At 38.8% G+C, this 27,488-nt stretch overlaps 1 protein-coding gene across 2 annotated transcripts; it reads left to right on the top strand.

The window, feature by feature from the left end:
* Nucleotides 1-2,440: 2,440 nt before the first annotated feature.
* Nucleotides 2,441-27,410, top strand: LOC100854421 (protein SCO1 homolog 2, mitochondrial). Of its 2 annotated transcripts, XM_059738461.1 has the most exons (8): nucleotides 2,476-2,512; nucleotides 2,590-2,717; nucleotides 15,587-15,713; nucleotides 15,848-15,926; nucleotides 26,294-26,494; nucleotides 26,582-26,671; nucleotides 26,798-26,930; nucleotides 27,018-27,410. In XM_059738461.1, exons 2-8 carry the CDS (start codon nucleotides 2,647-2,649, stop codon nucleotides 27,127-27,129), a joined length of 813 nt encoding a protein of 270 aa, XP_059594444.1. In that variant the 5' UTR covers nucleotides 2,476-2,512; nucleotides 2,590-2,646; the 3' UTR covers nucleotides 27,130-27,410. The 2 variants fall into 2 exon arrangements, with proteins under 2 accessions (XP_059594443.1, XP_059594444.1); XM_059738460.1 differs by having other exon boundaries at nucleotides 2,441-2,717.
* Nucleotides 27,411-27,488: the final 78 nt, after the last annotated feature.

The following is a 27,488-nucleotide window of genomic DNA, read 5'->3' as shown; positions in this document are numbered from 1 at the left end:
GTCCTAGCAATATAATACATTTTCAAGCCTATTCTTGAAAGTCTTTTCAGTAAAAAGATAATACATTTTAGCACTCGAATGATAATAATATTGTAATAAAACAGTACAAACCCATGTTTGGTTACCAAGAGAATCAAATGGAAAAGAAAAAGAAAAAGAAAATAAAAATCTAAACCTTTATTGAAACTAAGAGGGAATTACAAAGCTAGGTTATTCAAATAAAGTACTTACTTTCAAAACCTATTTAAATAAAAAAAAAATCATTCGTAAGACATGTGACATATCCTTATTGCTCCACAATATCCTAAAATAGATAAAAGTATCTTAAATAAATAAATAACGTATGAATTTCCAACATTTTGAACTCTTATTGGGTTAGTGGATGCTTGGAAGGCCCAAGATTGAGGTTTGGGAACTTGGGAGTTGTGTGGCTTGAAGTTGGGAGGTGGAGTTTGAAATTTGGAAGGCTAGGTTCAAGATTTCGAGTTCATTCTACATGGTTTGTCGGTGATTTTGGAAATTTGAATTTCGAACTCCATATTTTCCTTTTATTTTTTATTTTTTATTTTTACAATTTTAAAACTTAACTCCTATTTTTTTTCAATTTCCTCATCTACTTTGAAATGATTTTGAAATTCATAGGAATTTTGAACTTAGCTTTTGACCATTTTATTTTTCTTTTTGCTGAGTTTCATTTCAATTTTAAATCTTAAACTCAACATGAATTCTATGCTACCTCACTTCAAAAAGATCATATCTTCCTCGTTTCAACTATAATTTATAAAACCTTCAAAATGTTATATTTGTGACTTTTTAAACTTCAAAGCCATATATGTAGTTTGATCTAATAAACCTCAAGAAACATCATAAAAATCATTTCATTAATTTGTTGCACATGTTCGAGTTTGACTTTGATCTACTTTTGAACTTATAACCAAAGCTTAAAACCTTTTGTCCCAAGGTTGCTTGCTTTTAAGCTATCTCTTTCTCATCCCTCTTGCTCATGGCATACATCTTATGACCTTGCTTAGACCATCATCATGTCCATAAGTCTCAAATCTCATTCTTTGCATGGTTTACCTTCCTTTTCTATCTTGGTTAAGGATGATCTCTTCTTTTTACATTCTTTTTGTCTTTTTACTTGAAATTAAGCTTAAAACATATGTTAGATCCATATTTAGAGTGCTAACACTAATTCATGCTAAAATAGGTCATTTGAGTCTTTTATATTTCATAATTTCCATTATTCATGTGCCTTTGAAACACATATTTGAACTTTAATAAGGTAGTTCAAAGGATATTGAAAGAATATTATACTCGTCTTCATTTATCGAGATTTTCCATAATTAGGTTTTAATGAGACATGCTAAGAATAATTATTATTATAATAGAGGGGAGGGGGATGTTTTAAATTTGTATGACAACTTATGAATGACAACATTATTACCATATTTATATTGCTCCTAGTCCATAAATATTTTTTTTTTTGGTCAATAAAAATGGATTAATTGCTTAGCTTTTCTTTTCTTATTCTTCTTTTCAATTTCTCTTCCTTATTATTTCATAATCTCTTTTAGGCTATGTTTGGTTTCAGAAAGTACTAAGAAAAGAAAAAACAAATGTTAAGAAAAATAGTTTTCTCATATTTGGTTTTACTATGAAAAGTACTAAAGAAAATCAAATATCATTAAAATTAGTTAAAATTTTATGCATTTTAAAATTATTTAATCTTAATATAATGGAGAAAAATAAATTAAATAAGTTTAAAAAAACAAATAAAAATAATTTATTATTTTTAGTTCTTTTTTTTTTTTTTCCATTTTTTTTCTCTATTTTCTTTCATTCACATGTTCCTTCAAATTTTCCAAGAACCAAACCTAGCTTAAGTGTATTTTACATCAAATCTAAATCCTCTTTTTCATAAATGAATTATAAAAACTTCAAAAATTTTCACTTGAAAATTTATTGAAATTCTCATATTTTAAAATATCCTATAACTTCAATTGGAATTTTCCTTGCCAATGGGAATCTTTTTTCCAAAAGTAACTATTGAATTTGTGATTGTATTGAAGGGGGGAGACACTAGTAAAAGTTTCAAATATGGGGAGAAAGAAAATTGCTTGAAAACAAATATTTCCAAATTTCCTACAATATTTTCTAGAATTTTTACCAACATTTATTTTTATATTAATTAAGAACCATATACAAATTCTTATGGGGAGAAAGAAAATTGCTTGAAAACAAATATTTCCAAATTTCCTACAATATTTTCTAGAATTTTTACCAACATTTATTTTTATATTAATTAAGAACCATATATAAATTCTTTCATCATTACCATGCCATGGAAAAGACAATTTAAACCCAATAAATTTTACTCATGAATCTTGACTATACGGTCCAATCACATTTTCTATATTTTCCTCAAAATCCCTCAATTTTTTTTTTTTGGTTTGTTTTTTATATTGGGCGGAGTCCTGCGTAAACCTTGGAGGACAAGGAAAAATCTCCGGTTTCTTGTCAAAGAATTCTTTTTTTTTTTTTCAAAAGTAATTTAAAGGTATTTTCTCCTCCTTAGTTCCTCAACAGAGCCGGTAGAAATGGAGGCGCTCGGTCGAAAGAGCGGTTGCTGAGAAACCAAAAGCCATGTCCTTGTCCAGATTTGTTCTTTCCGCCTCGAAGAAGTGCTCGATAGAGGCTTTGAATCCACTTCGAAGGTCACTTTAACACCCTTTTATTTTTTTCCTTCTTACTTATTCTTCATTTGCATTGTCTTTCCCTTTTGAAGGAGAATTCTGTTACACGACTGTATTCGTTTTTTTTTTTTTTAATTGTTGTAGACCCGACTCTTCAGTGTGCTCTGTTTCTTTTCCTGGTTTGTTTCAAAAACCTAATGTCAATCCAAAGAGTGATTTGATATTTGAAATGCTTTGCTCAATTCATTGTATGGGGTTCAATTTGCTAACTGTTTTTCCGTTGAAATGGAATGTATTCTGAATTGCTAACTCCAATATGAAATAGTATTTGGGGCTTTTTTGGTTTCGATCTTTTAGGTTTTTTACAATGGTTTTGATGGTAGCAACTTTGGCTTTACTAGATGAACGTGTGGTTGTGAGAAGCAGCTTCCAAAATAAGCTTGTTTGAAAGAATAACAAGAAATGGCAAACAAAAGTTGCAGCGCTAGCAATGGAGATTGTTACCGCCTTGATCTGGCTAAGCTTTAGTTTCGACTCTAGAGGATTAAAATTGAATCATAGAAGTTATTTTGGTGGATTCCCTATGGACATGGTATACCATTTTTGAAGATAAAGAAAATTAGAGGAAATTCTAAACCTTTTAAGCTTTGCACATCCACACTGCTTTAAGAAAAAATGCCAAAGCTAAAGACTCAAAGAAAGCGAAGGCTATACTTGGACACCGTGCCAGGGAAGCACTTCTCAACCGGAACCTTTTAAAAGAAGTGAAATAGTGCTTTTATCTGAAATTGGAGTATGGAACATTGAAGGCTACACTTGGATACCATGCAAGCATGGATGCATAAAACAATGCAATAAAAATGGCGTCTGGAGGAATTCAGTGGAAGATAAGACTCTTAAGAAAGTTGGCAATGTATTTTCCCAAATTATTCAATGAAAACCTAGCAGGGAGCTTAAGTTCCCTGCTAAGATTATAATTGTTGAGAAATTATGGTACTTGAAGTTGTGGAAGTTTGCAAAAGATGAAACTGGAAATGTTGTAAAAGCTGGTATTTTTATTGAGGCTTGCAAATGTTTGGTAATTATGGTGTGATCATATCACTAACTTGATCGACAAGATTGGAATTGCTCTCAGGTTCATATATAGATAAGAACTGCTCTGATTTTCATAATATGAAACTCATGAGCAATTCCTTTAAAACTTTGGGAGAAAGGGATTATAGACTAAGACCAGACACAAGGGCATTGTGAAACTAGTTTGTTCTTCTATTAATGAGATAGCAGTAGAAGTTATTTCTTGATTAGGCAATTCTTGGAAAAGTTTCATGAAGAAAACTTGCACAAAGTATTTATGGACGTAACCATATGCGAGGTTTATTGATGCAAAAAACATATGCTGGCTTCTTCTTTAGAAAATTTGGTAGGTTTTATGAAAAGAAAGAGGCGTCAATTATATGTATAAATCATAAAACACAACCTTGGAGTGGTAAATGGGATGAGAAAAAGTTTGAGGTAAGAGAAGTGCTTCAAGTTCCCATAGGTTTCCCAGGGATTGACATTGAGCCCTTATGCATTTTGCATTAGTTTTGGATGCCCCTAGTTACCTTATTTAGAAAGATATGCCATAGTGTATTCCTTTATGTTATTTGTCAAGATCTTCAAGATACTAGTTTTACTTGATGAAAGCAGAGTAAGAGTTAATTCTAAGTTAAAACTTCGCGTTATTTTAGAGTCTAAAAGTTTTAGAACAATTCAAACCAATTTACATATGTGTGGTATGTGTGTCATACTTTTGAATCTAAAGATCTTAGATTAGTTTGGGCTAATATATGTGTGTCTTTGTGTCTGTGTGTTTACTTAATGAAGGCAATAAAACTTAATTCCTTTTTTTTTTTTTTTGATAGGTAAAGGAATTTCATTAAAAGCCAAAAAGGCTAAAGTAAGAGTATACACGGAGTATACTAGGATACAAAAGAGCAGAAGACTAAAAAGCAAACAAGCTTGATCCTTACTTGGTAGTTAACCAGTCTACAAAATCTATTAAAGAGAAAGTGTGTTCCTCTATATATACCCTAGCCCAATTCACAAAAGTGTACAAAAAAATGGATTTGATTTCTTGGTCATTCCTCTCAATATCATCGAAGACCCTCTTATTCCTTTCTTTCCAAATGGTCCACATCAAGCAGAGGGGGGCAACTCTCCAAACTTTCTCCCTTTTCTTGCCCACAAAGGAACCAAGCCATCCCAAGAGGTTCCTCCTCATAGAGGAGTGCATCACCCATTGCACCTCAAAAAAGGAGAAGATCAGAAGCCATAACATTCTGACCTTTTCACAAAACAAAAGAAGATGATATGTGGTTTCCTCCTCATTTTTGCACAAATAGCACCTGTTGGGGGTGCTCCAGCCACTTTTCTTTAGGAAATCAATGGTGAGCAGCCTGCTCCAAGCCGCCTCCCAACCAAAGAAGCTAGCCCTAGTTGGAACCCAAGGCGACCAAATAATTCTAGTTGGGAAAGGAGGTCTAATGCCCCTTGAGAATGAGCTATAAAAAGACTTGACTGAAAATGTTCCATTCTTGTTCTCTTTTCACCGGAGCAAGTCATCCCGGATGAAGCTTGCTTAACAAGCTTTCTACTTCTCCCACTTCCCAATCATTTAGGTGTTTATTAAAATGAAGCCCCCAACTGCCCCCAACTCCATCCTCCTCCCAAGCCTCAGCAACCCAGCCTTCTTTGTTGATGGTTAGATTAAACAAGTTTGGGAAAACATCTTCCAGAGATTGATTTTCACACCACAAGTCCTTCCAAAATTTCACTCTAGTGCCATCCCCTACGATGAAGCGGGAGTGAATTCGAAAGTTCTCCCAACCATTTCTGATGGCCTTCCAAACCCCCACCCCATAACGGTCTTTTACACCTTTGGAGCACCACCCCCTCTCTTGAAGGTCGTACTTTCTAGAGATAATTTGCTTCCATAGGGACTCATTCTCATTAGCAAATCTCCACGACCACTTCCCAAGTAGGGCCTTGTTAAAGATAGCTAGATTGCGAATGCCTAGGCCTCCATACTTTTTAACAGCACAAATAACCTTCCAACTCACCAAGTGAGGTCTATTCTCTAAGGCGTCTCCGCCCCATAAGAAATCCCTTTGGATCTTTTCAAGCCTTGCACACACTTTCTTGGGAATCACAAAGAGAGAAAGAAAGTAGGTTGGGAGGCTAGAGAGGGTGTTTTTTACCAAGGTAAGCCGGCCACCTTTGGAGAGGTATTGCCTTTTCCAAAGAGACAACATTTTCTTGAATCTTTCTTCCACTATATCCCATACCCTAGTGGATTTGTAAGGGGCCCTAAGGAGGAGACCCAGGTAGGAGGTAGGTAAACTCCCAATCTTACAACCCAAGACTGAGGCAAGAGTCTCCATAGGAATGCCTTCCCCCATTGGGATGGCCTCAATTTTCCTCAGATTAACTTTTAACTCTGAAATTACCTTAAACCACATGAATGTCCAACTAAGATATTGTAACTGTTCTGTATCGGCGTCACATAAAATCAAGGTGTCATTGGCAAACAAGAGATGGGACCCGATTAGCCCCTCTCTTCCTCTTCCTCCCATTTGAAACCGGAAATAAAGCCTCCATTTCTTGCACTTGACAACAGTTGGCTAAGAGCTTCCATGACAAAAAGGAAAAGATAAAGGGAAAGAGGGTCACCTTGTCTCAAACCCCTAGAGCTACGAAAGAAGCTTGAAGGGCTCCCATTGATGACAATCGAGAAGGTAGCCATAGAGCTGCACCATTTCATCCAATTAATCCATCTATGCCCAAATCCCATCTTGGACATCACATCCATAAGAAAGTCCCAATTGACATGGTCGAAAGCCTTCTCAATATCCATCTTAAGGAGGAGGCCTGGCGTGTTGTCTTTCAATCTAGAATCAAGGGCCTCGCTAGCAATTAGAACGACGTCTAGAATCTGTCTCCCTTGGACGAAAGCTTGCTGAGAATCATAAATCACCTCCCCCATCACTAATTTCAGCCTATTAGCAAGGACCTTGGCAAGTAGTTTGTACACACTTCCTACCAGGCTGATTGGTCTGATATGTGTGTGGGGTAAAAGTTAGAGATACCTTAGAATCTAAAGGTTATAGAATAATTTAGGCTAATATATGAATGTTTTGGGAGGGGGGAGAGTAGGGGTTTGGAGTTATGGGGTGCTGGTAGGCATGTTCGTGTGTGTTTGTGTCTTGTGTGGATCCATGCTTGCATATGTTGGTGTGTCTTTGTGCTTTTGTAAGTTGATGTGAGTATGCATTTCGTTGTGCATGTCAATGGGTCTGTGTGTTGAAGGTGGTTATCTACAATCACATAAGGTTGGGTAAGGCTTTACTCTTTTAGAATATGATGAGAAGAACAAGGAACTAAAATTATGATAATGTGGACAAGAAAATAAAACTAAGAAAAGAAAAAGATATAAAAAAATGGGAAACCTTAAAGTCTCACTATGGCCTTGTAAGATCGTCACCTAGAAAAAAAGAAATAGAGTCTCACAATGGAAATTGTAAGATATGTAGATAAATTGTTATTATTCATCATCAATCTCATTTTACTAATTAACCTTATATATAGGCTTTAGAATATCCTAAACTCAATAAAACAATGAAAAAGGAACCTAACCTATATAGAGACTTATTTGGGGTCCTATTTTTTTATTTTCTCCAAAAACTCCAATATCCTCCAAATAATGGAATTTAAAAGAATATAGAAACTACCTTTTTAGAATTAAAAACTCAACTTTATAGAAAGTTTTTGTGATAAAAGTTTTTAATAATGAAGATTTTCTAGATTCAAGAAAGAAGTCAGATGTGAACTTAAAAAAAAAGAGACTTTTTATGAAATAGAAAGTCAAGAAATATATGAATTTCTTTTAGGAAGAATGTTTCAATTCAAGAACTTTTCAAGTTCTTAATGATACTCAAATACCAAATACTAACTAATTACGAATTTAAAGGACTTAAATTAGCAAAATTTTTCATTCCTTATTTTTTCTTCATTTTTTTAATACATCGTGAGGGACTCACCCCCACTAGTTTGTGGGGTGTGGGTGTGTGCTTGCATGTGTTGGGGGTGGGACGCACACATGTTTGTGCGGACAGGTGGATGTGTTTTTGTGTGTGTGCATGTTGTGCATTTGCATGTGTGTGTGTTGCATGAGCGTTTGTATGCACTTATGTCCATCTTTGTGTGGGTGTGTGCATGTGCATATCTTTGTGTGGATGTGTGTAATGTGTAGCTTTGGTGCAATAGAAATGACATCATGGTTAAAATTGATGTCTAAGAGAAGGAAAAACCCCTTTTATTTATTTATTTTTAAAAAGTCTTCAATCAATTATTTATAAGGGTGTAAAACAAGGGGTTTTTGGCCTATAGCATTGAATCACGATGAATGAAAGGAGTTCAGGCCAATATGTAACTGTGTTTTTACTTGATGAAAGCAAAGCAAGAGTTAATTGTGAGGTAAAACTTGGAGATACTTTAGAAACTAAAGGTTTAAGATCAATTGAGGCTATTATATGTTTCTATATGTGCGTAGCTTTTTTTTTTTTTTTTGATAAGTAATAGCAATTGTATAAAGAAAGCCTGAAGTACACCTGAAAGTATACACGAAATATACAAGGCCAAAGGGAAAGAAAAAACAAAAAAACTCTTACTTACAACCCAACCAATCAATGAAATCGAAAATGGACCATGAAACACAATTTACATGCACCCTAACCCAGTCCAAAAACATGTAAAAAAAAAAACCGTAAAATAGCTTGATCCGCTAATTCAATATCTTCAAAGATTCTTCTATTTCTTTCCTTCCATAAGGTTCAAAATAAGCATAAAGGGGTTGCATTCCACGCATTTTTTCTTTCCAACAAAGGTGCCGTTCCAACCAAGAATGGTTTCCTTGATAGAATTGGGCAAAACCCAATGAACACCAAAAAAAGCAAAAATAAGGTGCCAAATTATAGCTGCCTTGGGACAATGAATAAGCACATGATTTGCTGATTCTTCATCTGCTTTACACAAATAACACCTACTTGGTAAGGCCCAACCCTTCCTTTTTAGTTGATCTATAGTTAGAATTCTTCCCTAGATAGCCTCTGACTCTCTTTGGAACCCAAGGATTCCAAACTAAGCTTGAAGGGAACTCTCTACCGATGCAAGGAGCTAGGGAAGAGAAGAAAGACTTAACTGTAAAGAGATCTTTCTTTGAAACCCTCCAAGACATGACATGCTCAATCCCCCTTCTAAGCGCATGACCATGTAACCTACTGAAAAAAGTTTCCACCTCTTCCATCTCCCAATCATTGTTAAGTCTTGTGAAAACAGGGTTCCAATAACCCAAATTCCCGGACCGATCCCATAATTGAGCTACCCAAGCATCCTTGGAGGAGGCAAGATAGTACAATCTTGGAATAGCCTCTTCCAAAGAATCCTCTCCACACCACCTATCCTTCCAAAACCGCACTCTTTTACCATCCCCCACCTTAAAAGCCACCCTTTTGCTAAACTCCATCCACCTATTCCTAATCACCTTCCAAAGCCCCACTCCATGACTCTCCCTTGAATCGCCAGAGCACCAACGACCATCTTCCTCTCCAAATTTCCTTACAATCACTTGTTTCCATAAAGAGTCTTGTTCCGAAGCAAATCTCCAACACCATTTTCCAAGAAGAGCCTTATTCAACCTAGAAAGGTTTCTGATACCTAAGCCCCCATCTTTTTTCTCCATGCAAACAATGGACCAATTCACCAAATGCGGCTTACTTTGAGAAGCTCCTCCCCCCCAAAGGAAGTCTCTTTGAATCTTTTCCAACTTTGGGCTCACCTTGCGAGGAATGATAAATAAGGACATAAAGTAAATTGGAAGGCTAGAAAGAGTGCTCTTTACCAAAGTCAACCTTCCTCCTTTGGACAAATACTGTCTCTTCCACAAAGCAAGCCGCTTTTGAAATCTCTCATCTACTACATCCTAAATCCGAGATGATTTGAAAGCAACTCCCAAAGGCAAACCCAAATAACAAGAAGGAAGAGAACCCACTTTACAGCCCAACACCCTAGCCAAGTCCTCAAAATTAGGAACCACCCCCACTAGAATCGGTTCGCTTTTGTGAAGATTGATTTTTAGCCTAGAAATCGCTTCGAACCACATAAAAGTCCAACTTAAGACCTCCACATGCTCCTTGCTTGCATCACAAAAAACTAGTGTGTCATCAGCAAATAAAAGATGAGAAACAACCACACCCTCACTTCCTCTCCCACCAGCATTGAAACTCTCAAGAAAGCCTCCTTGTAAAGCCCTCTTCAATATAGAAGACAACGCCTCCATTGCTAAAATGATGAAAAGGAAAGGAGAGAGAGGATCACCCTGTCTTAGGCCTCTAGAACTTTGGAAAAAGCCTACAGGAGAACCATTAAGCAAGATTGAGAAACGGATTGAAGAAATACACCACCTCATCCAATTCACCCATTTAGTCCCAAACCTCATCTTATTTAAGATTGCTAATAAAAAGCCCTAGTTCACATGATCATACGCTTTTTCGATATCCATCTTGCAAATAATTCCACCCTTTGCACTTTTTAGTCTTGAATCTAAGGCCTCATTTGCTATAAGGACAACATCCAAAATTTGTCTACCTTCCACAAAGGCATGTTGGGAGTTCGAAATCACATTTCCCACCACTTTTTTCAATCTATTAGCCAGAACTTTAGCTAGAATCTTGTAAAGACTCCCCACCAGGCTTATAGGACGAAAATCCTTTAGATCATCTGTACACCCTTTCTTAGGAATGAGAACAATAAAAGTGGATTTTAAGCTTCTCTCAAAACGGCCAGAATTGTGAAATTCAGCAAAAAAGCCCATTACTTTGTGCTTGACTATGTCCCAGGAAAATTACCAAAAAGCCAAAGTAAACCCATCCAGTCCAGGGGCTTTATCCCCATTCAAACCAAAGACTGCAGTCTGAACCTCTTCCACAGAAAAGGCATCCTCAAGGAGCCCTGCCTGAACACTATCCAAGGAAGAAAAAGGCAACCCCAAAATACTTGGTCTCCAATCCTCTTTTTTTGACAATATTCTGGAACGCATTAACCACCCCCTCCTTTATCTCAGTCTCCTCAATCAACTTCCTAACATCCACTGTAATAGAAGAAAAAAAATTCTTTCTTCTTCGAGCATTAGCCATCTTGTGAAAAAACTTTGAATTTTTATCACCTTCTTTCAACCACAATTCTCTTGATTTTTGCCTCCAAGAGATCTCTTCCAAGACTGCCCACTTGCTGAACTCCTCCACTGTCCGCTTTCTGGCCTCACTATTTTCTAAAAAGAGACCGCAGTTTCTTTCCTTAGTGTCCCAAAAACCAATCTGACTAAGAGCAACGTTTTTATTCAAAGAGGCATTTCCAAACATCTCTCTATTCCACACTTTCAGATCCTGCTTCAGAGCCTTTAGCTTACAAGCAAGAATGTGACTATAGGATCCGCTGAAATTGTAGCAAGACTACCACTTCCTGACCAAGTCTTTGAAGCCTTCCACTTTCAACCACGTATTTTCGAAGTGAAAAGAGGTTTTTCTGCCTCTAATTCCTCCTCTATCCAACAAAATAGGAGCATGATTAGAAGTGGGTTTAGGCAACAAGCTTTGAGAAAGGTTGGAAAAGTGACTATCCTAATCCTCTGAGACCAAAAAACGATTGAGTCTAGAAGCTGATTTGTTATTTAAACCTCCATACCAAGTGTAAGAACCCCCAACCAGGGGCAGATCCTTCAACTACAACTCATCAATTACCTCTGAAAAACACCTCATTGCCGAAGACAAATTCAGGCAATTTCTCCTTTCACTGGGCAGTCTAACCACATAGAAATCACCACCGACACACCAAGGATCACTCCACAAACCCTTAATATCCCCAAGTTCAGACCAAAGGGATTCTCTCTCAAAATAATGGACTGGCCCATAAACACCGGTAAAAATCCAAATGAAATTGTCATCGCAATTTTTGAACCGACACGATATGGAATACTGCCCTGATTCCATCTCAAGAAGTTCCAACACTCTGTAGACCTAGAAAACTAAGATGCCCCCTGCCTGTCCTCTGGAGTGCACACTTCCCCAATTCACGAATCTACCAAAACCCAAACTTCTTGCTACCGAATCCGACATGAGTTTGCATTTTGTTTACTGCAAACAAACTAGGTCTGCCCCTTGTAACCTTAAAAAGGCCTTCACTACCTTTCTTTTGTCCTTATCATTTATTCCCCTGACATTCCAAGAGAGAATTCTAATTAACATCAACACTTCTTGAACACTCCCCAACAAATTTCCTGCTCCTTTTTCCTGAATCTGAGGGGGACCTATACTTAATGGAACACTCTAGCTTTCGTAACCCTCTCTCGACTCAGGACTTAAGCAAATAATTCTTTTTTCCTCCTTGCACATAAATTTTGCCCTTTTTTCTCTACACTAAACTTTGAAACATAGTCAAGATTTCATTTTCGAAGCCATCCACCGGCAACCCCACGAATCTACTGAATGATAGCAATCTTCCAAAAGTCTCGTTGAAGAAAGCGCCTTTGATTGCACCTTCCTTGCTTTCCTTATCCTCAAAACACCCTGGGTGAGAGGGCCACTGGACCTCCGAGCCATCTAGTTGGACTATACATAAAGGTCCTGACTCCAAAACATCACCAACCATCGAAAAGCTACCCGAGTCCTCCCAATAGACCAAGGGTTCCAAGACTTTAGAGCCGGAGGGCAAAGAAGAAGGAGAAGGAGTAGAAGAGAATAACCCGACCCCCTTGAGAGAAAGGACTGAGGGAATCTGACCTGTAAAGCGAGCGACCTCCTCCAACAATGCGTTGTTTGTGGCGTTTGAACTCAAAGCATAAAAAACAAGAGGAATTCGTTGCTCAAGAATAAGCTTGACATCTTCCACAAAAAACTGGGGTCGCGAGGTTTGCTTTCATCTCCCTAGAACAAGACCATTCTCTGCGAGACCACAGAGGCCCTTTCAAAAGAGGAAAGGATTTGGGCCAGTCCTTCTAACCTCCTAAACGAGCCCTCAGAGCCTACTAAGGCCCCTTGGGCTTTAGTCAAACAACCCAGCTCATTCCTCTGTCTTGACTCTGGAAGTAGGCCTATCCCAATGACTTGGCCCAAATCCTTGTTCTGGACAAAGGCCTCTAAAGACCTCTCCTTCACACTTGGACCAACCCCAAGCTGTTGGGCCTTTTCCCCACCCGAAGATAGGCCCAACTCTCGCCCTCGTGCATGAATCACACTCCAAGTCATCCTCAACCGTCAGCTTATGGCCACCTCTGCATGGTTCCACTACCGAAACCCGAGGGGAAAACTCCCACCATAGAGGAATGGAAAAGCAACGCTCTTGCACCACAACCTACAAGCTACTAGGAGTGTTCTCACCAACTATTCTCACCAAAATCCTCGCCCAGTTTAAATTCCGACACCCAGCAGTGTCCTTATCAACCGTTATAAAACTCCCACAAGCATCGCCAAACTGTTTGAAAAAGGCATTGTCCCAGAGAAAGAGGGGAAGGCCTAACAGTCTTACCCACACTTCACCCACCTCCACACCTTCTCTGACACAACCAGCCTCAAGGACCCATTTATCTAGCCAAAATCTTTTCCTCCTGTAAAAACAAGGTCCTTCTGAGAGAATCCGCTCCACCTCTGAACAGAGTTCAAACTCAAAAAGAATGAGAGAGTCTCCAAGAAAAGCAAGATGAATCTCCCCTTTTAATCTCCAAAAGGCTTTGGCCCAGATTCTTAGGGAAGACAGTGAAATGGGCTCCCCCTCTCCTCATTTCCCCACAAGACAGTGTCTTAAATCCTGTAGTTTGCTGAAAGAATTTATCTCCCCAATTTGGAGCCACACTTTCTCTTCTACTCCCCTGCGACCAAGCTTAGCTGCTTCAGCATAAGACAAACCTCTAACAGGACTATTAGTCAAGCCTTGAGAGGAGACGACCATTTCAGGAACTTCAAGGCTAACAGTAGGAGGCACAATCCCAAGACTTTTGAGTTTATTGGCTAGCAAGACCCACCCTCCCACCATCCCACTTCCTTCAAGGAACACAATGGAAAACCTTCGTCCTTTCGTAGAGCGGACCAAGCAAAGTAAAAAGCATCCTGCTGTATTCCTCCTTGGTGCCAAACAAAAACTTCTTCCTCCTTCTAACCACGTCTTAGAGTCCTTCTTCCTTTCGGCAATGTTACAAAATTCCTTTACCCCTTCCAGTAACTGGGATAGGCTTTTAGCACCAAATTTAATCCACTCCACAAAGCCTCTTCCTCTCTCCGTGATCGTACCCACTAGCCTCCCTCCTGCTTGATCAATTGAAATCTCAAAGGATTTCGATTCAATCGCGAACCAACACCTGCTTTCGGACACCTTCATCTCTAAGGAAATCAACACCTCCCTCCGTGATCGTAATGGTTTGTCATCTTAGATAGAAAAGTATCAATTATGTGCGTAGCTTTTTTTTTTTTTGATAAGCAAAGCAGAGAATATATTAGAGAAGGCCAAAAGGCCGCACCACATACAGGAGGTATACAAAGCAGCCATAAGGCCAAAAAACAAAAACAAGAACACCTCACCAGCCCTTAGGGGACCGCTACCCACTCCAAGAAGCCTAGAAGTGAAGAAGACTCCTCTCCCCTATATAACTTAGCCCAACTCCACAGACTACATACAAAAGAATTCTTAAGATTCTGAATAGCCAAAAGACCCCCTCTAAAAGCTAACCTATTTCTTTCCTTCCACACTGTCCAAAAAATACATAGCGGAATGGTCTTCCATATCTTCTTCCTTTTTTTACCCACAAAAGGGCCCCGCCAACAGAACAACGCCTCTTTGACCTTCACTGGAAACACCCACTGAACCCCAAATAAGGCAAATGCGATATCCCAAAGGGTCCTAACCACTGTACAGTGTAAAAGAATGTGATTTACATTTTCCTCTTCACAACCACACAAAAAACAACAATTTGGAAGCTGCCACCCACGCATTTGCAGCCTATCCAACGTGAGGATTTTTTCCCAAGTAGCCTCCCACGCAAAGAAAGCCACTTTGGTTGGGACCTCATCCACCCAAATATTTTTTCCCAGAAAAACAAGAGGAATAGGGGCTGCCAGCAGATTGTAAGCCCCCCTAATCCGAAACCTGTCAGAATCCCCACCTTTCCAAAGCACTGAATCCTCCTCAGGGGTTACTCTGATGTCCCTTAGCAAAAAGTGGAAATAAGGGAAAAACTCTTCTAAGTGAGGGAAAAAGGATCATTTATTTATTTATTTGAACATGTCTTCAATCAGTCATCTACAAGGATGTGAAAAAATGGGGATTTTGCCTATAGCATTGAACTGGAATGAATGAAATGACTTCTTTTGGAACACTTTTAAAATTATTTTGAAAATTTTAAATGGAAATATTCAAAAAACAATCAAAGTATCATTTTATAGTAATAAAAAATGTCAAGTGGAATGAAACTTTTTCTTATTATGATGAATGGAGTTCTTTTGAAACATTTTAAAAAGTATTTTGAAATTTTTAGGCACAACTATTTAAAAAACAGAGTATTGTTATATGGTGATAAATCGTGTCAAAAAGAATAAAAGTATTTCTTATTATGATCATAATAAGTATTACTTTTACTAATTTACACTTATATAAATTAAGTTTAGAAATGATATCATAAGCCAACATCTGGAGGTTTAGGTGTCATACTAATACATTCTTGTAGAATCTTTCTCTGTCCTCTTGCATGTGCAGTGTCCACATAGTTTCTTGTTTCTGCTTCTTTTCACTAGACCGTGAATCTGTTGTAGGTTTGGTAGGAGATTTCAGAGTCGTAGCTACTCGAGATCATCATGGTATGGCAATGGAAGGCCAGATATTCATACTCCAGTGCCTGTGAAAACCCAAGGTTCTCAGTCATGGAGTGCTTTTATTATTGTATGCTACTCCAATCTCGTTGTTGCCACATACTGATTTGTCCCGACTTTTGAGTTCATTGTACCTTTTCTATCAAGAGATTGATTGTGGCCTCTGGATGATTTTTCAGTTTTTTAGAATTTTGATTTGTGCAGCCAGCTGCTGGTCTTCTGGGAATTGCTGGTGGAGCACTATTTATACATTATAATGATGAAAGGAGGGTAGTTTTAAAAGGTACTCCTTTTTCCAAACCAGTATCATCAAATGTTAAGTTACTTATCTTACTGTGTCGGAAGTTGCAATTAAGAAAGTTAGGTGGCGTTTGAATACAGTTTCTATTTTTTATTCTAAAAATAGAAATTTTTATACAGAATATAAGAACACTTACCCAAAAAGCATAAATTTACCTTGTGTCCTTAAAAACTCTTTTCAAAATATGAAAAATACGTGGAAGTGAAAAATTTATACTTGAAATTTAAATATTTAAAAAAATGTGTTTTCAGGTATACAAGGTATGCGCCTACTTTTTATATAGGAATTCTTACATTTTGTATAAAATTTTGTATTTTTAGAAACAAAAAATAGGAAATGTACCCAAACATGCACTTAATGATTTGGATTTCTATGCCTGACTGGTGTAACTTTGTTGTTGTTGTTGTTTTTTTTTTTTTTTTGTATGTTTTTTGGGTTCTTTTTTCTTTATATTGTTATTATTATTTTTTATATTTTTAATTGAAGTAAGATTTTAATTTATATTTTTTCTGCATCTGCACCAGATAAAGGATACCATCCATGCTTTAGTTGACCAAATTGTGTAGTGGGAATATTGTTCATTCTTCCGTAAGTAGCTTATTTAGGGACATTGATATTTTAGTTGTGGTTATCTCTGAGCATGTATATGTGCTGACATTGGAAACTATTAAGAGAAGTCCTTAATTAAATTTGACAGTAGAAGTACTTGGCTGTGGCTTTTGCTAGCGCGCTTTAATATATTCTCCTATTTACCTATAAAAAAAATTTAAATTTGATAGTAGAAGGCGGGAAGCAAAATATGGTTTTGAACTATGTGATGATTTGTTGGGTATAAGATTCACAAAATTTTGAAAGAAATTATGAAAGGAAGATTGGAGTGGTAAATATCCATAGCAGAACCTTAAATTTGAGCTTTGGAATTAAGGCCTCTGTTGAATATAATGTATGTATAGTATACTATCTTTCCTTGTTAATATAGGTCACATGTATGGTAGTTAGGACTCCTAGCCTTGTATATATATATCTCTCAATTGTAAGTAGAGATTACAATGAATGAGAATAAGGTTTTTCTCCTCTCTCTCTCTCTCTCTCAACATGGTATCAGAGCCAAAGGAGAAAACCTAATTTTTTCGGTTTAGCCGTGTACTCAATTCCGGCGAACCGTCCAGTGACCGTGTTTTCACTCCGGTCCCCTCACTCTCTTTCCGAACCACCCCGGACAACCTCATCGCCGTCGGATCTCCACCACGCCGACAACCTTTTCCGGCGAAATTTTCCGACGACCTTTTTTTCCGGGCAAAGACCACATATTCCGAACCGCCGGAGGCTGATCTACACGCCAGTGGAAACCCCACCGGCAACCGGCATCTCACGTTCCCCCCTTCTCCTCCGGACTGTCACCCACGCGCCGGCGCGTGACGGCGCGTGGCTCACTTTCCGGCCACTTCCGACACCTCTCCAGGCTCGTCCGGCGCCGTCTTGGCCTTCTAGCCCTCCGGCAGTCTTCCCCGAGCCCTGCATCTCCATTTTTTCCCTGTTTTTGGCTTTCTTGCCATTCCGGCCACCTCCGACAGGGCTCCCCCTCCATCCCCGAGGCTTGGGTGCTGCTTCTCTTCATTGATTGCACCTCTCACAGCCGTGGTTTCACTGTTTTTCTCTCTCCGCCGGAATCTGAACCCATTTTAGGGCTCTCTTCGATCCAAATACGTGAATATGACCACCAAAAATCAGATCTTTACGTCTGTTCTCTCTGGATCTCCTCTGATTACCTCAGAGAAATTGGTTGGCAGTGAGAATTATCTCTCCTGGTCTGCCTCTGTTGAACTTTGGTTTATAGGTCAAGGATATGAGGATCACTTGGTTACCCAGGAGGCAGATATCCCTGAGGTTGACCGCGTACAGTGGAGGAAGATAGATGCACAGTTGTGTAGTGTATTATGGCAATCAGTTGATCCCCGGATTCTTCTTCATCTTCAGGCCTATAAAACTTGTTTTAAATTTTGGACTCAGGCCAAAGGATTATACACGAATGATATCCAGCGTCTTTATAAGGTGGCTTCTGCTATTGTCCATCTCAGCCAACAGGACTTGGATCTATCTACTTATATTGGTCAGATTGCCTCTCTTAAGGAGCAGTTCTTGACTGTGATGCCTCTTACTCCTGATGTTGGGGCTCAACAAACACAGCTTGACAAGTTCTTCATGGTCCTTACTCTTATTGGCCTCCGTCCGGATCTTGAGCCTATTCGTGATCAGATTCTTGGTAGTTCATCAGTTCCGTCATTGGATGATGTGTTTGCTCGCCTCCTCCGTATCTCATCCACTCAGACTTTGCCATCTGATAGCGCTTCAGATTCTTCTGTGTTAGTTTCTCAAACTACCTCTCGAGGAGGACGCAGTGGTACCCGAGGTAGAGGCCAACGTCCTCATTGCACCTATTGCAATAAACTTGGCCACACTCGCGATCTTTGCTATCAGTTACATGGAAGACCTTCTCGCACTGCCCATATGGCCCAGTCCTCTGATTCTCCGCTGCCTCAGCCTCCGAGCTCCTCCGCATCTCAGACATCTCAGGCTTCTATTGCCTCTGTTGCCCAGCCTGGTAATGCCTCTGCCTGCCTTACCCACACATCTTCTCTTGGACCCTGGATTCTAGATTCTGGAGCATCTGATCACCTATCTGGTAATAAGGATCTTTTCTCCTCTATTACTACTACCTCTGATTTACCTACTGTTACCTTAGCTAATGGTTCTCAAACTGTGGATAAAAGTATTGGTTTGGCCCTTCCTCTGCCTTCTCTACCTCTCACTTCTGTCCTTTATACTCCTGAATGTCCTTTTAATCTTATTTCCATCAGCAAAATCACTCGTACTCTTAATTGCTCTATTACCTTTTCTGATAAATTTGTGACCTTGCAGGACCGGAGTACGGGGAAGACGATTGGCATAGGACGTGAGTCTCAAGGCCTCTATCACCTCACCTCAGATTCATCTCCTGCAGTTTGCATTTCCACTGATGCTCCTCTCTTCATTCACAATCGTCTGGGCCACCCTAGTCTCTCCAAGTTCCAGAAGATGGTTCCTCGTTTTTCAACTTTGTCGTCGCTTCCGTGTGAGTCATGTCAGCTTGGGAAACATACTTGTGTCTCGTTCCCAAAGCGTTTGAATAATTGGGCAAAGTCTCCTTTTGAGCTTGTCCACACTGATGTTTGGGGTCCTTGTCGGACTGCGTCTACTTTAGGATTTCAGTATTTTGTCACTTTCATTGATGACTATTCTCGATGTACTTGGTTATTTTTAATGAAAAATCGAGCTGAGTTATTCTCTATTTTCCAGAAATTTTATACTAAAATCCAAACCCAGTTCAATATTTCTATTCGTGTGTTACGCAGTGACAATGCCAGGGAATATTTTTCAGCCCAATTTACTTCGTTTATGTCTCATCATGGGATTCTTCATCAGTCTTCTTGTGCTCATACTCCTCAACAAAATGGGGTAGCTGAACGCAAGAATCGACATCTTGTTGAGACAGCTCGTACTCTCCTCCTCCATAGTCATGTTCCTTTTCGCTTTTGGGGGGACGCTGTTCTTACCGCTTGCTATTTGATTAATCGTATGCCCTCCTCTGTCTTACACGATCAGATTCCTCACTCCCTTCTTTTCCCTGACCAACCACTTTATTTCCTTCCTCCTCGTGTCCTTGGTTGTACTTGCTTTGTTCATATTCTCACTCCTGGACAGGACAAGCTTTCCGCCAAAGCCATGAAGTGCCTCTTCTTGGGATATTCCAGACTTCAGAAGGGTTATCGTTGTTATTCCCTTGAGGCTCATCGGTACTTTATCTCCGCTGATGTCACCTTCTTTGAGGACTCACCATTCTTTTCCACCACTTCTGAGTCTCTTCCTGTTTCTGAAGTCTTGCCCATTCCCATTGTCTCCCCACCTGATGCTATGCCCCCTCGACCACTTCAGGTTTATCATCGTCGCCCTCGTGTCGTTGCTCCTCTCCCTTCCTATCCCTTCGGCTTCACCTGCCCCGGCTCTGCCTTCTCCTAATGACTTACCTATTGCTGTTCGGAAAGGTACTCGCTCTACTCGTAATCCTCATCTTATTTACAATTTTTTGAGTTATCATCGATTATCTTCACCCTATTCTGCTTTTGTTTCTGCTATATCCTCTGTTTCTCTTCCAAAGAGCACCCATGAAGCTCTTTCCCATCCAGGCTGGCGACAGGCAATGGTGGATGAAATGGCTGCTCTGCACTCTAATGGCACTTGGGATCTTGTTGTTTTACCCTCTGGTAAATCTACAGTTGGTTGTTGTTGGGTCTATGCAGTTAAGGTTGGTCCTGATGGTCAGGTTGATCGCCTTAAGGCCCGTTTAGTTGCTAAAGGCTATACTCAAGTTTATGGTTCTGATTATGGTGACACATTCTCCCTTGTTGCCAAGATTGCTTCTGTCCGCTTGCTTCTCTCCATGGCTGCTATGTGTTCTTGGCCTCTTTATCAGTTGGATATTAAGAATGTCTTCCTTCATGGTGATCTTGCCGAGGAAGTTTATATGGAGCAACCTCCTGGTTTTGTTGCTCAGGGGGAGTCTGGTTTAGTGTGCAGGTTACGCCGTTCTCTATATGGCTTGAAACAATCTCCTCGAGCATGGTTTAGCCGTTTTAGCTCTGTTGTTCAAGAGTTTGGCATGCTTCGCAGTACAGCAGACCATTCAGTTTTTTATCATCATAACTCCTTGGGGCAGTGTATTTATCTGGTTGTTTATGTGGACGACATCGTCATTACAGGCAGTGATCAGGATGGTATTCAGAAACTAAAGCAACATCTTTTTACCCACTTTCAGACCAAAGACTTGGGGAAACTCAAGTATTTCTTGGGAATTGAGATAGCTCAATCCAGTTCTGGTGTGGTCCTTTCCCAAAGGAAGTATGCTTTAGACATCCTGGAAGAAACCGGTATGTTAGACTGTAAACCGGTAGACACACCTATGGATCCGAATGTCAAACTTGTACCAGGACAGGGGGAGCCTTTAGGAGATCTCGGGAGATATCGACGGCTCGTAGGTAAATTGAACTATCTCACCATTACTCGTCCAGACATTTCTTTTCCTGTGAGTGTTGTTAGTCAATTCCTACAGTCACCATGTGATAGCCATTGGGATGCCGTAATCCGTATCCTTCGATATATCAAAAGTACACCAGGCCAAGGTGTATTGTACGAGAACAGAGGTCATACTCAAGTTGTTGGTTACACAGATGCAGATTGGGCTGGCTCACCCACAGATAGACGTTCCACTTCAGGGTACTGTGTTTTTATTGGAGGTAATCTAATATCTTGGAAGAGTAAGAAACAAGATGTAGTGGCCAGATCTAGCGCTGAAGTCGAGTATCGAGCTATGGCTTTGGCAACATGTGAACTCATACGGTTGAGACATCTTCTTCAGGAGTTGAGATTTGGAAAAGATGAACAGATGAAACTCATCTGTGATAACCAGGTCGCATTACATATTGCATCCAATCCAGTCTTTCATGAAAGGACCAAGCATATTGAAGTTGACTGTCATTTCATTAGAGAGAAGATCGCATCAGGATGTGTTGCTACAAGTTTTGTCAATTCAAATGATCAACTAGCAGACATCTTCACTAAATCTCTCAGAGGTCCTAGGATTAAATATATTTGTAACAAGCTTGGTGCATATGACGTATATGCTCCAGCTTGAGGAGGAGTGTTGAATATAATGTATGTATAGTATACTATCTTTCCTTGTTAATATAGGTCACATGTATGGTAGTTAGGACTCCTAGCCTTGTATATATATATCTCTCAATTGTAAGTAGAGATTACAATGAATGAGAATAAGGTTTTTCTCCTCTCTCTCTCTCTCTCTCAACAGCCTCAATATAGCCAAAGTCACTTTCCAGTGAGACCACTTACTGCTTCCATTCGATCCTATTCAGGAAGCAAGGCAAAATAAAAGGTCCTACTCTGATAATTGCTTCTTGTAATGGTCATGCAACAAGTTGTAGGTTTAGGGCTTGCTTAGATATGCTGTTTGGCAATATTGTTTCTTTTTTTTTTTTTTTTAATTTCTATATTTTTATTTATTTTATGAGAAACAATAATAGAATATATTAAGATAAGTAACAAGATGTATAATAGAAGGATGCGGAATCCTCTCAAAAAAACTACACAAAAAGTATGGACCTCCGAAGTACTAAGTAAATCTATACAATTGTAAGGTGCCACAACCCATATGGGAATATATAAATACCAATCACTCCTTGGTAGCTTGGCTAGCACACCCTTGGAACCACACACCGACATCCAACCAAGTCGAATCACATTAAGGGGGTATATCCTTGAAAGTTGTGGTACAAGAGGCTCAAAAGAAGCCAAAGAAATGGATGATATCCTAAAGAGTCTCTGAAGTTCTTGCTTTGTCCTAAAAACCCCTAATGTTTCCCGCCCCACAATCCACATCAAAGCAAGACAAGTGGTTTCCTACAAAACCTGGCCTATAATGGATCTTCCTAACTCTTTATATGAGATGATCATCATGTCACATATACCCCTAGGAGGAACCCAATCCAGATGAGCCAATTTGAATACTCTATGCCATAGTCTCAAAGTCAAAGGACAATGTAAGAAAAGATGATCTATCGATTTATCCCTCTCCATGCATAACAAACAAATATCAAGACTGAGGATTTTTTAGGATCTTCTTAACTATAGCATGTCATTGTTGTTTACCTTCTTGTGTGCCATTAACCAAGCAAAGGACTTGACCTTCAATGGGACTTGTGATTTCCAAACAAAATTAGTAGGGAATAATAGAATGGGATCAGCATGTTGGACAAGACTAAAAAGAAGGATTTTATTGTAGATAAACTTGAAGAAGATAAAGACCAAGCTCTTGCATTTGGAACAAATAGAGATAAATGCAAATGAGAAAAAGAGGATATATGTCTTTCAAGATCTCTTATCTCAAAATAAAAAATAAAATATAAAAAAGGTTATGACGGAAGTTTAAATTCTGATAAAAAAGGTTGACCTAAAAATTGATGAAATAATAAGGTTTTAAACTATGACAATTCTGAATAAACTTGAGAATTGAGAACACAAAGGACGATCTCCCCATCACAAGTTGTGCATCATGCATATTTTTTACCATACAAACTTATGGCTAGGTGATACATGGTTTTCTTCCTTCCCCCCCTCCCTCCTCTATTTCTCTCGATTTTAGACTTCACAAATGGGATTAGGGATTAGAGGATGTTTAGACCCAAGAGATATTTGAGATCCATTTTAGCTTTGTGGGGCATTTGTTATGGTATCAAAGATACATTTCAGTTCCTGACAGCAGATGGGGTTCTAATAATAGAAAAATTTTAAAGAAAGCAGAAGATTGAGTGATGAGAAAAAGAGCAGAATGGTAAGAAGAGAAGAAAAGCTAGCATACACTAAAAAGGTTAGAGTCACAAATACTGAAAGAGCATAACAGTTTGAGGAAATAGTTCACACTTTACAAGGGGTTTAGGCATAGCTACGCTGACTTCAAAATTCATTTATTTTAGTTGTGAATTAACATCTACTATTGAGTATGGACTCTATGAGCTCATTAATCTTCTTCATGCTTACACGAGGTAATTCATATTTTATAAGATTGCTTAATTTAAATTATCTTATGAAATTATTAGTTGGAGAAAATGGGTTTGGGCCAGAGGTGGGTTGATTGGATCCAGTTCAATATTTGAATGACTAGGTTTTCTGTCTTGGTTAATGGTTCACCTTTTAGGTTTCTTTTAGAGCCCAAGGGGATCCTTTATCCCCTTATTTGTTTGTGCTAATGATGGAGACCCTCAATATTTTTTTAAGAAAGTTAGGAGGGGCACTTCATTTCAGGATTCAAGGTAGGAGGCAGAAGAAGAGAGAGAGTGGAGATTTCTCACCTCTTATTTGCAGAAGATAACCTACTATTTTGTGATCCTTACTCATACCAATTGATTTACTTAAGTTGGGTCCTGTTTTAATTTGAAGCTTCTTCAGGGTTGCAAATTAATTTAGATAAGAGTGAGTTGATTCTTGTGAGAGAGGTCCCTAATGTTGAGGAGCTTGCCTTATTGTAGGGTTGCAAGGTGGGGAAGCTTCTAACCACTTGTTTAGGCTTGCTTTTGGGTGCTCCGTTCAAGTCCCCTTCTATGTGGGATGGGGTTGAGGAGAGGTTCCATAGAAGGTTAGCCCTTTGGAAAAGACAATACCTCTCAAAGGGTAGTAGACTTACTTTGTTTAAAAGTACACTTTGCAGCTTGGCTATCTATTTTATGTCTCTTCTTGTCATTCCTAAAATGTTGGCTTTAAGATTGGAAAAAATTCAACAAAACTTCTTGTGGGGGGGAGGAGCCCTCGAGAAAAGACATCATCTAGAGAAGTGGTCTTCCATGTGCAAAGATAAGAAGTTGGGAGGGCTACGTATTAAGGTTTTGTCCTCTCTTAATAAAGTCTTGCTTGGAAAATGGTGTTGGAGATTTGCTTTGGAAAGGGAGTTCCTTTGGAGACGGGTTATAGTGGGAAAGTTTGGGGAAGAACCTAGAGGATGGTGCTCTCTTGCAAGGAGGGAGGGTTATGGTGTTGGCTTGTGGAAGGTGATAAGAGGAGGTTGGGAAGCCTTTAAGGTTAGCACAAGTTTTATAGTTAGCAATGGAAGAAGAACAAAATTTTGGCATGATGTTTGGTGTGGGGATGCTCCTTTAAAAGACCCTTTTCTGTCTTGTTTCTCTTTTGCTTCCAATAAAGAGGTTTAGGTGGTGAATGCTTGAGAGGTCGTTAGTGGGCAGGCTGTGTGAGACCCAGGTTTCATGAGAAACTTTCAAGATTGGGAACTACATATCATTTGGGAGTTACTTTGGAGGCTTCCAATGCTTGGGAAGTGTAGTGAGGATGATGATAAGCTGATTTGGAAGGTTAGCAAGAGTTGGAACTTCTTGATGAAATTTTTTTATTCTTCTTTAAAGTTGGATAGAGGAATTTCATTTTCCCTCGAAGGTAGTGTGGGGCTCTTGGGCGCCTTTGAAAGTAGGTTTTTTTTGCTTGAGAGGCTGTTTGGGAAAAATTTTTGAACTTAGATCACCTTAAGAGAAGAGATTGGGTGTTAGCTAACCATTGTTGTTTATGTATGAGTTCAGAACAATCAATGAATCACTTGCTAATCCATTGTGGAAATGCAAGGGATCTTTGACATTTATTGTTTTCTCTCTTTGGCTTTTCTTGGGTCCTCCCTTTTTCTATGAAAGATTTGCTAAAGGGTATGGACATTTTGTTGGCCAAAATTGAAAATAGATTTGAAGAACAGCCCCTCTTTGCTTGTTATGGATTCTTTGGCAAGAGAGGAATCGAAGATACTTTGATGGAGTTCAACACTCAGATCAAACATTAAAGGATTCTCTTATTGTATCCGTTTTCATTGGACTCGCCAATATATTCAAGATGGTCATGTTTCCTTGTTATATTTTATTGATTGGTTGTGTTAGTTAATGAGAGAGTGTTTTGTGTGCTTGTTTGAGGTGTTTCTGTTTTTATTTTGGCATCCTTCGTTTACCTCCTATGTACTTGGCATGTGCCTCCCTCTCTTTGATTGATGTCTTTTATATAGTCTTGTTTGCCTACCCCAAAAAAAAAAAAAATCAATAGAAGCAGAAATAGCAAGTGACCCAGATTGATTAAAGAGGACACCCAAAAAATTGGCTTTTCATCTTTATTTGTCATTCAAATGCAGCATAAAAACTTGTTCTAAAGTGACCTACCTAATCCGTCGCGGTCCATCTTAGCAGGCTTTGACACCTGATCCACAGCTAAGGGTACTTTGGAAGTCCTCCAGATGCATGTGTCCTATGAACCTATATAAATGCTACCATTTGGCTTCTTCAGTATGACTGTATATTTTAAATAGCAGTGTATTTAGGGTTTTCACACAGGACTCTTTTCCACTAGTTATGCACCTATAGCACATATTTGTATAGGTGTTAATATTGTAATCTATGCATAAAAAGATATGTAGAGCTCTTATTTAAAAAGAAATATTTTTTAATCATTATAAAAGTTCTCTGCTAAGAGGTAACATGTTTCCATCTTCATTATTAGTTGAACCAAATATTTCAATTAGGAACAAGAAAAATCATTTCTTAAACATCTAATTGGGTTTTAACTGTCTGAAGTAAAATTTATTACTTTGAAAAAAATACATTGCTAGACACTTTTCTTTCCCTCTAAATCCTCTCTTACTATTTTTTGTATGGACTAAAATGACAGTGCTTTTGTTTTTCCCCTAATTCCTCTCTGGTCAGGCCAGGGTAACAACTCTGAGAGAAATGCTGTCTTGGGGCCTATAATTGGTGGTCCATTTACTCTAATTGATGCGAAGCATCAGCTGGTCACTGAGCAGAACCTTCTAGGGAACTGGGTCCTACTCTACTTTGGTTGTACTTCATCTCCTGATGTTGGGCCAGAGCAAGTTCAGATGATGGCTAAAGCAATAGATTTCTTAGGTTGGTACATTTCTATGAGCCAAATCTATTATGTCCAGCTGTTTTCCTTGCATAATTACTGACGTTCTGTATTTTACTTGAAACAAGAATCAAAACAAAATGTTAGGGTTCTACCAGTATTTATCACCATAGATCCTCAGCGTGATTCCCCTTCACAACTTCAAGCTTATCTTAAAGGTCAGTCTCCCCCACCCCTTTTTTCTGCTAAAAGATATACACAGGAAATGGTAATTTTTTGCTATAGTTTTAGTTACAATATTTTTTTAGTTAACCTTATCATATACTTATTTGAAAGGACTGCAGAATTTGACTCAAGAATAGTAGGATTAACTGGACCTGATGCTGCCATTAGACAGATGGCACAGGAATACCGAGTGTATTTTAGGAAGGTTGAAGAGGATGGGGATGATTATCTTGTTGAATCTTCTCACAACATGTAAGCCCTACTACTTTTACTTTCCCTTTTTCGGTTTGCACTGAGTGGAAATAAGAGGATTTTTGTAACTCATTTGAAAACAAACAGGTATTTGATGAACCCAAACATGGAGGTTGTGAGATGCTTTGGTGTAGAGTACAATGCAGAGGAGTTGTCACAAGAAATACTCAAGGAAGTGAAGAGAAGCATAACGCAATAGCTCCACACCATCCATCATCAGCACAATCGTCATCTCCTTCAGGGTAATGGAAACTTCATACATGGGCTGTGATTCTCTAATTTTGTTTTTCATGAACATTGGGGAAATGTTAATAAGTGGTTTTAAGCAGTGGCTTTATTCAAATTTGAATTCCACACTTGACCAAGCACTGGTCCGGCACTTTGATTTGCATTGAGTTTAGACCCCCTAATTGATTGGAAAGAACATGGCTCCATCAAAGTGGTGATATTGGAAATCTCATCTTCAATTATTTTTGAAAATTTCCTTCCCACGTGCTTTTCTGATTCAACATAAATGAGAAACCACCATATATCTGAAGGGTCCTCTGCCAAATTCTC

This window comes from Vitis vinifera, chromosome 7, assembly GCF_030704535.1.
Source record: "Vitis vinifera cultivar Pinot Noir 40024 chromosome 7, ASM3070453v1".
In the NCBI taxonomy this organism is placed as follows: Eukaryota; Viridiplantae; Streptophyta; class Magnoliopsida; order Vitales; family Vitaceae; genus Vitis; species Vitis vinifera.
This window is presented reverse-complemented; position numbering and strand designations above follow the sequence as displayed.

Bases quoted from the DNA above. Each gene is read 5' to 3' on its own strand.
- LOC100854421 (XM_059738460.1), top strand. From the start codon at position 2,647: ATGTCCTTGTCCAGATTTGTTCTTTCCGCCTCGAAGAAGTGCTCGATA. The intron at 15,927-26,293 runs GTACTCCTTTTT...CTCTCTGGTCAG, and splicing joins AAGGAGGGTAGTTTTAAAAG to GCCAGGGTAACAACTCTGAG. The intron at 26,495-26,581 runs GTTGGTACATTT...ACTTGAAACAAG, and splicing joins TAAAGCAATAGATTTCTTAG to AATCAAAACAAAATGTTAGG.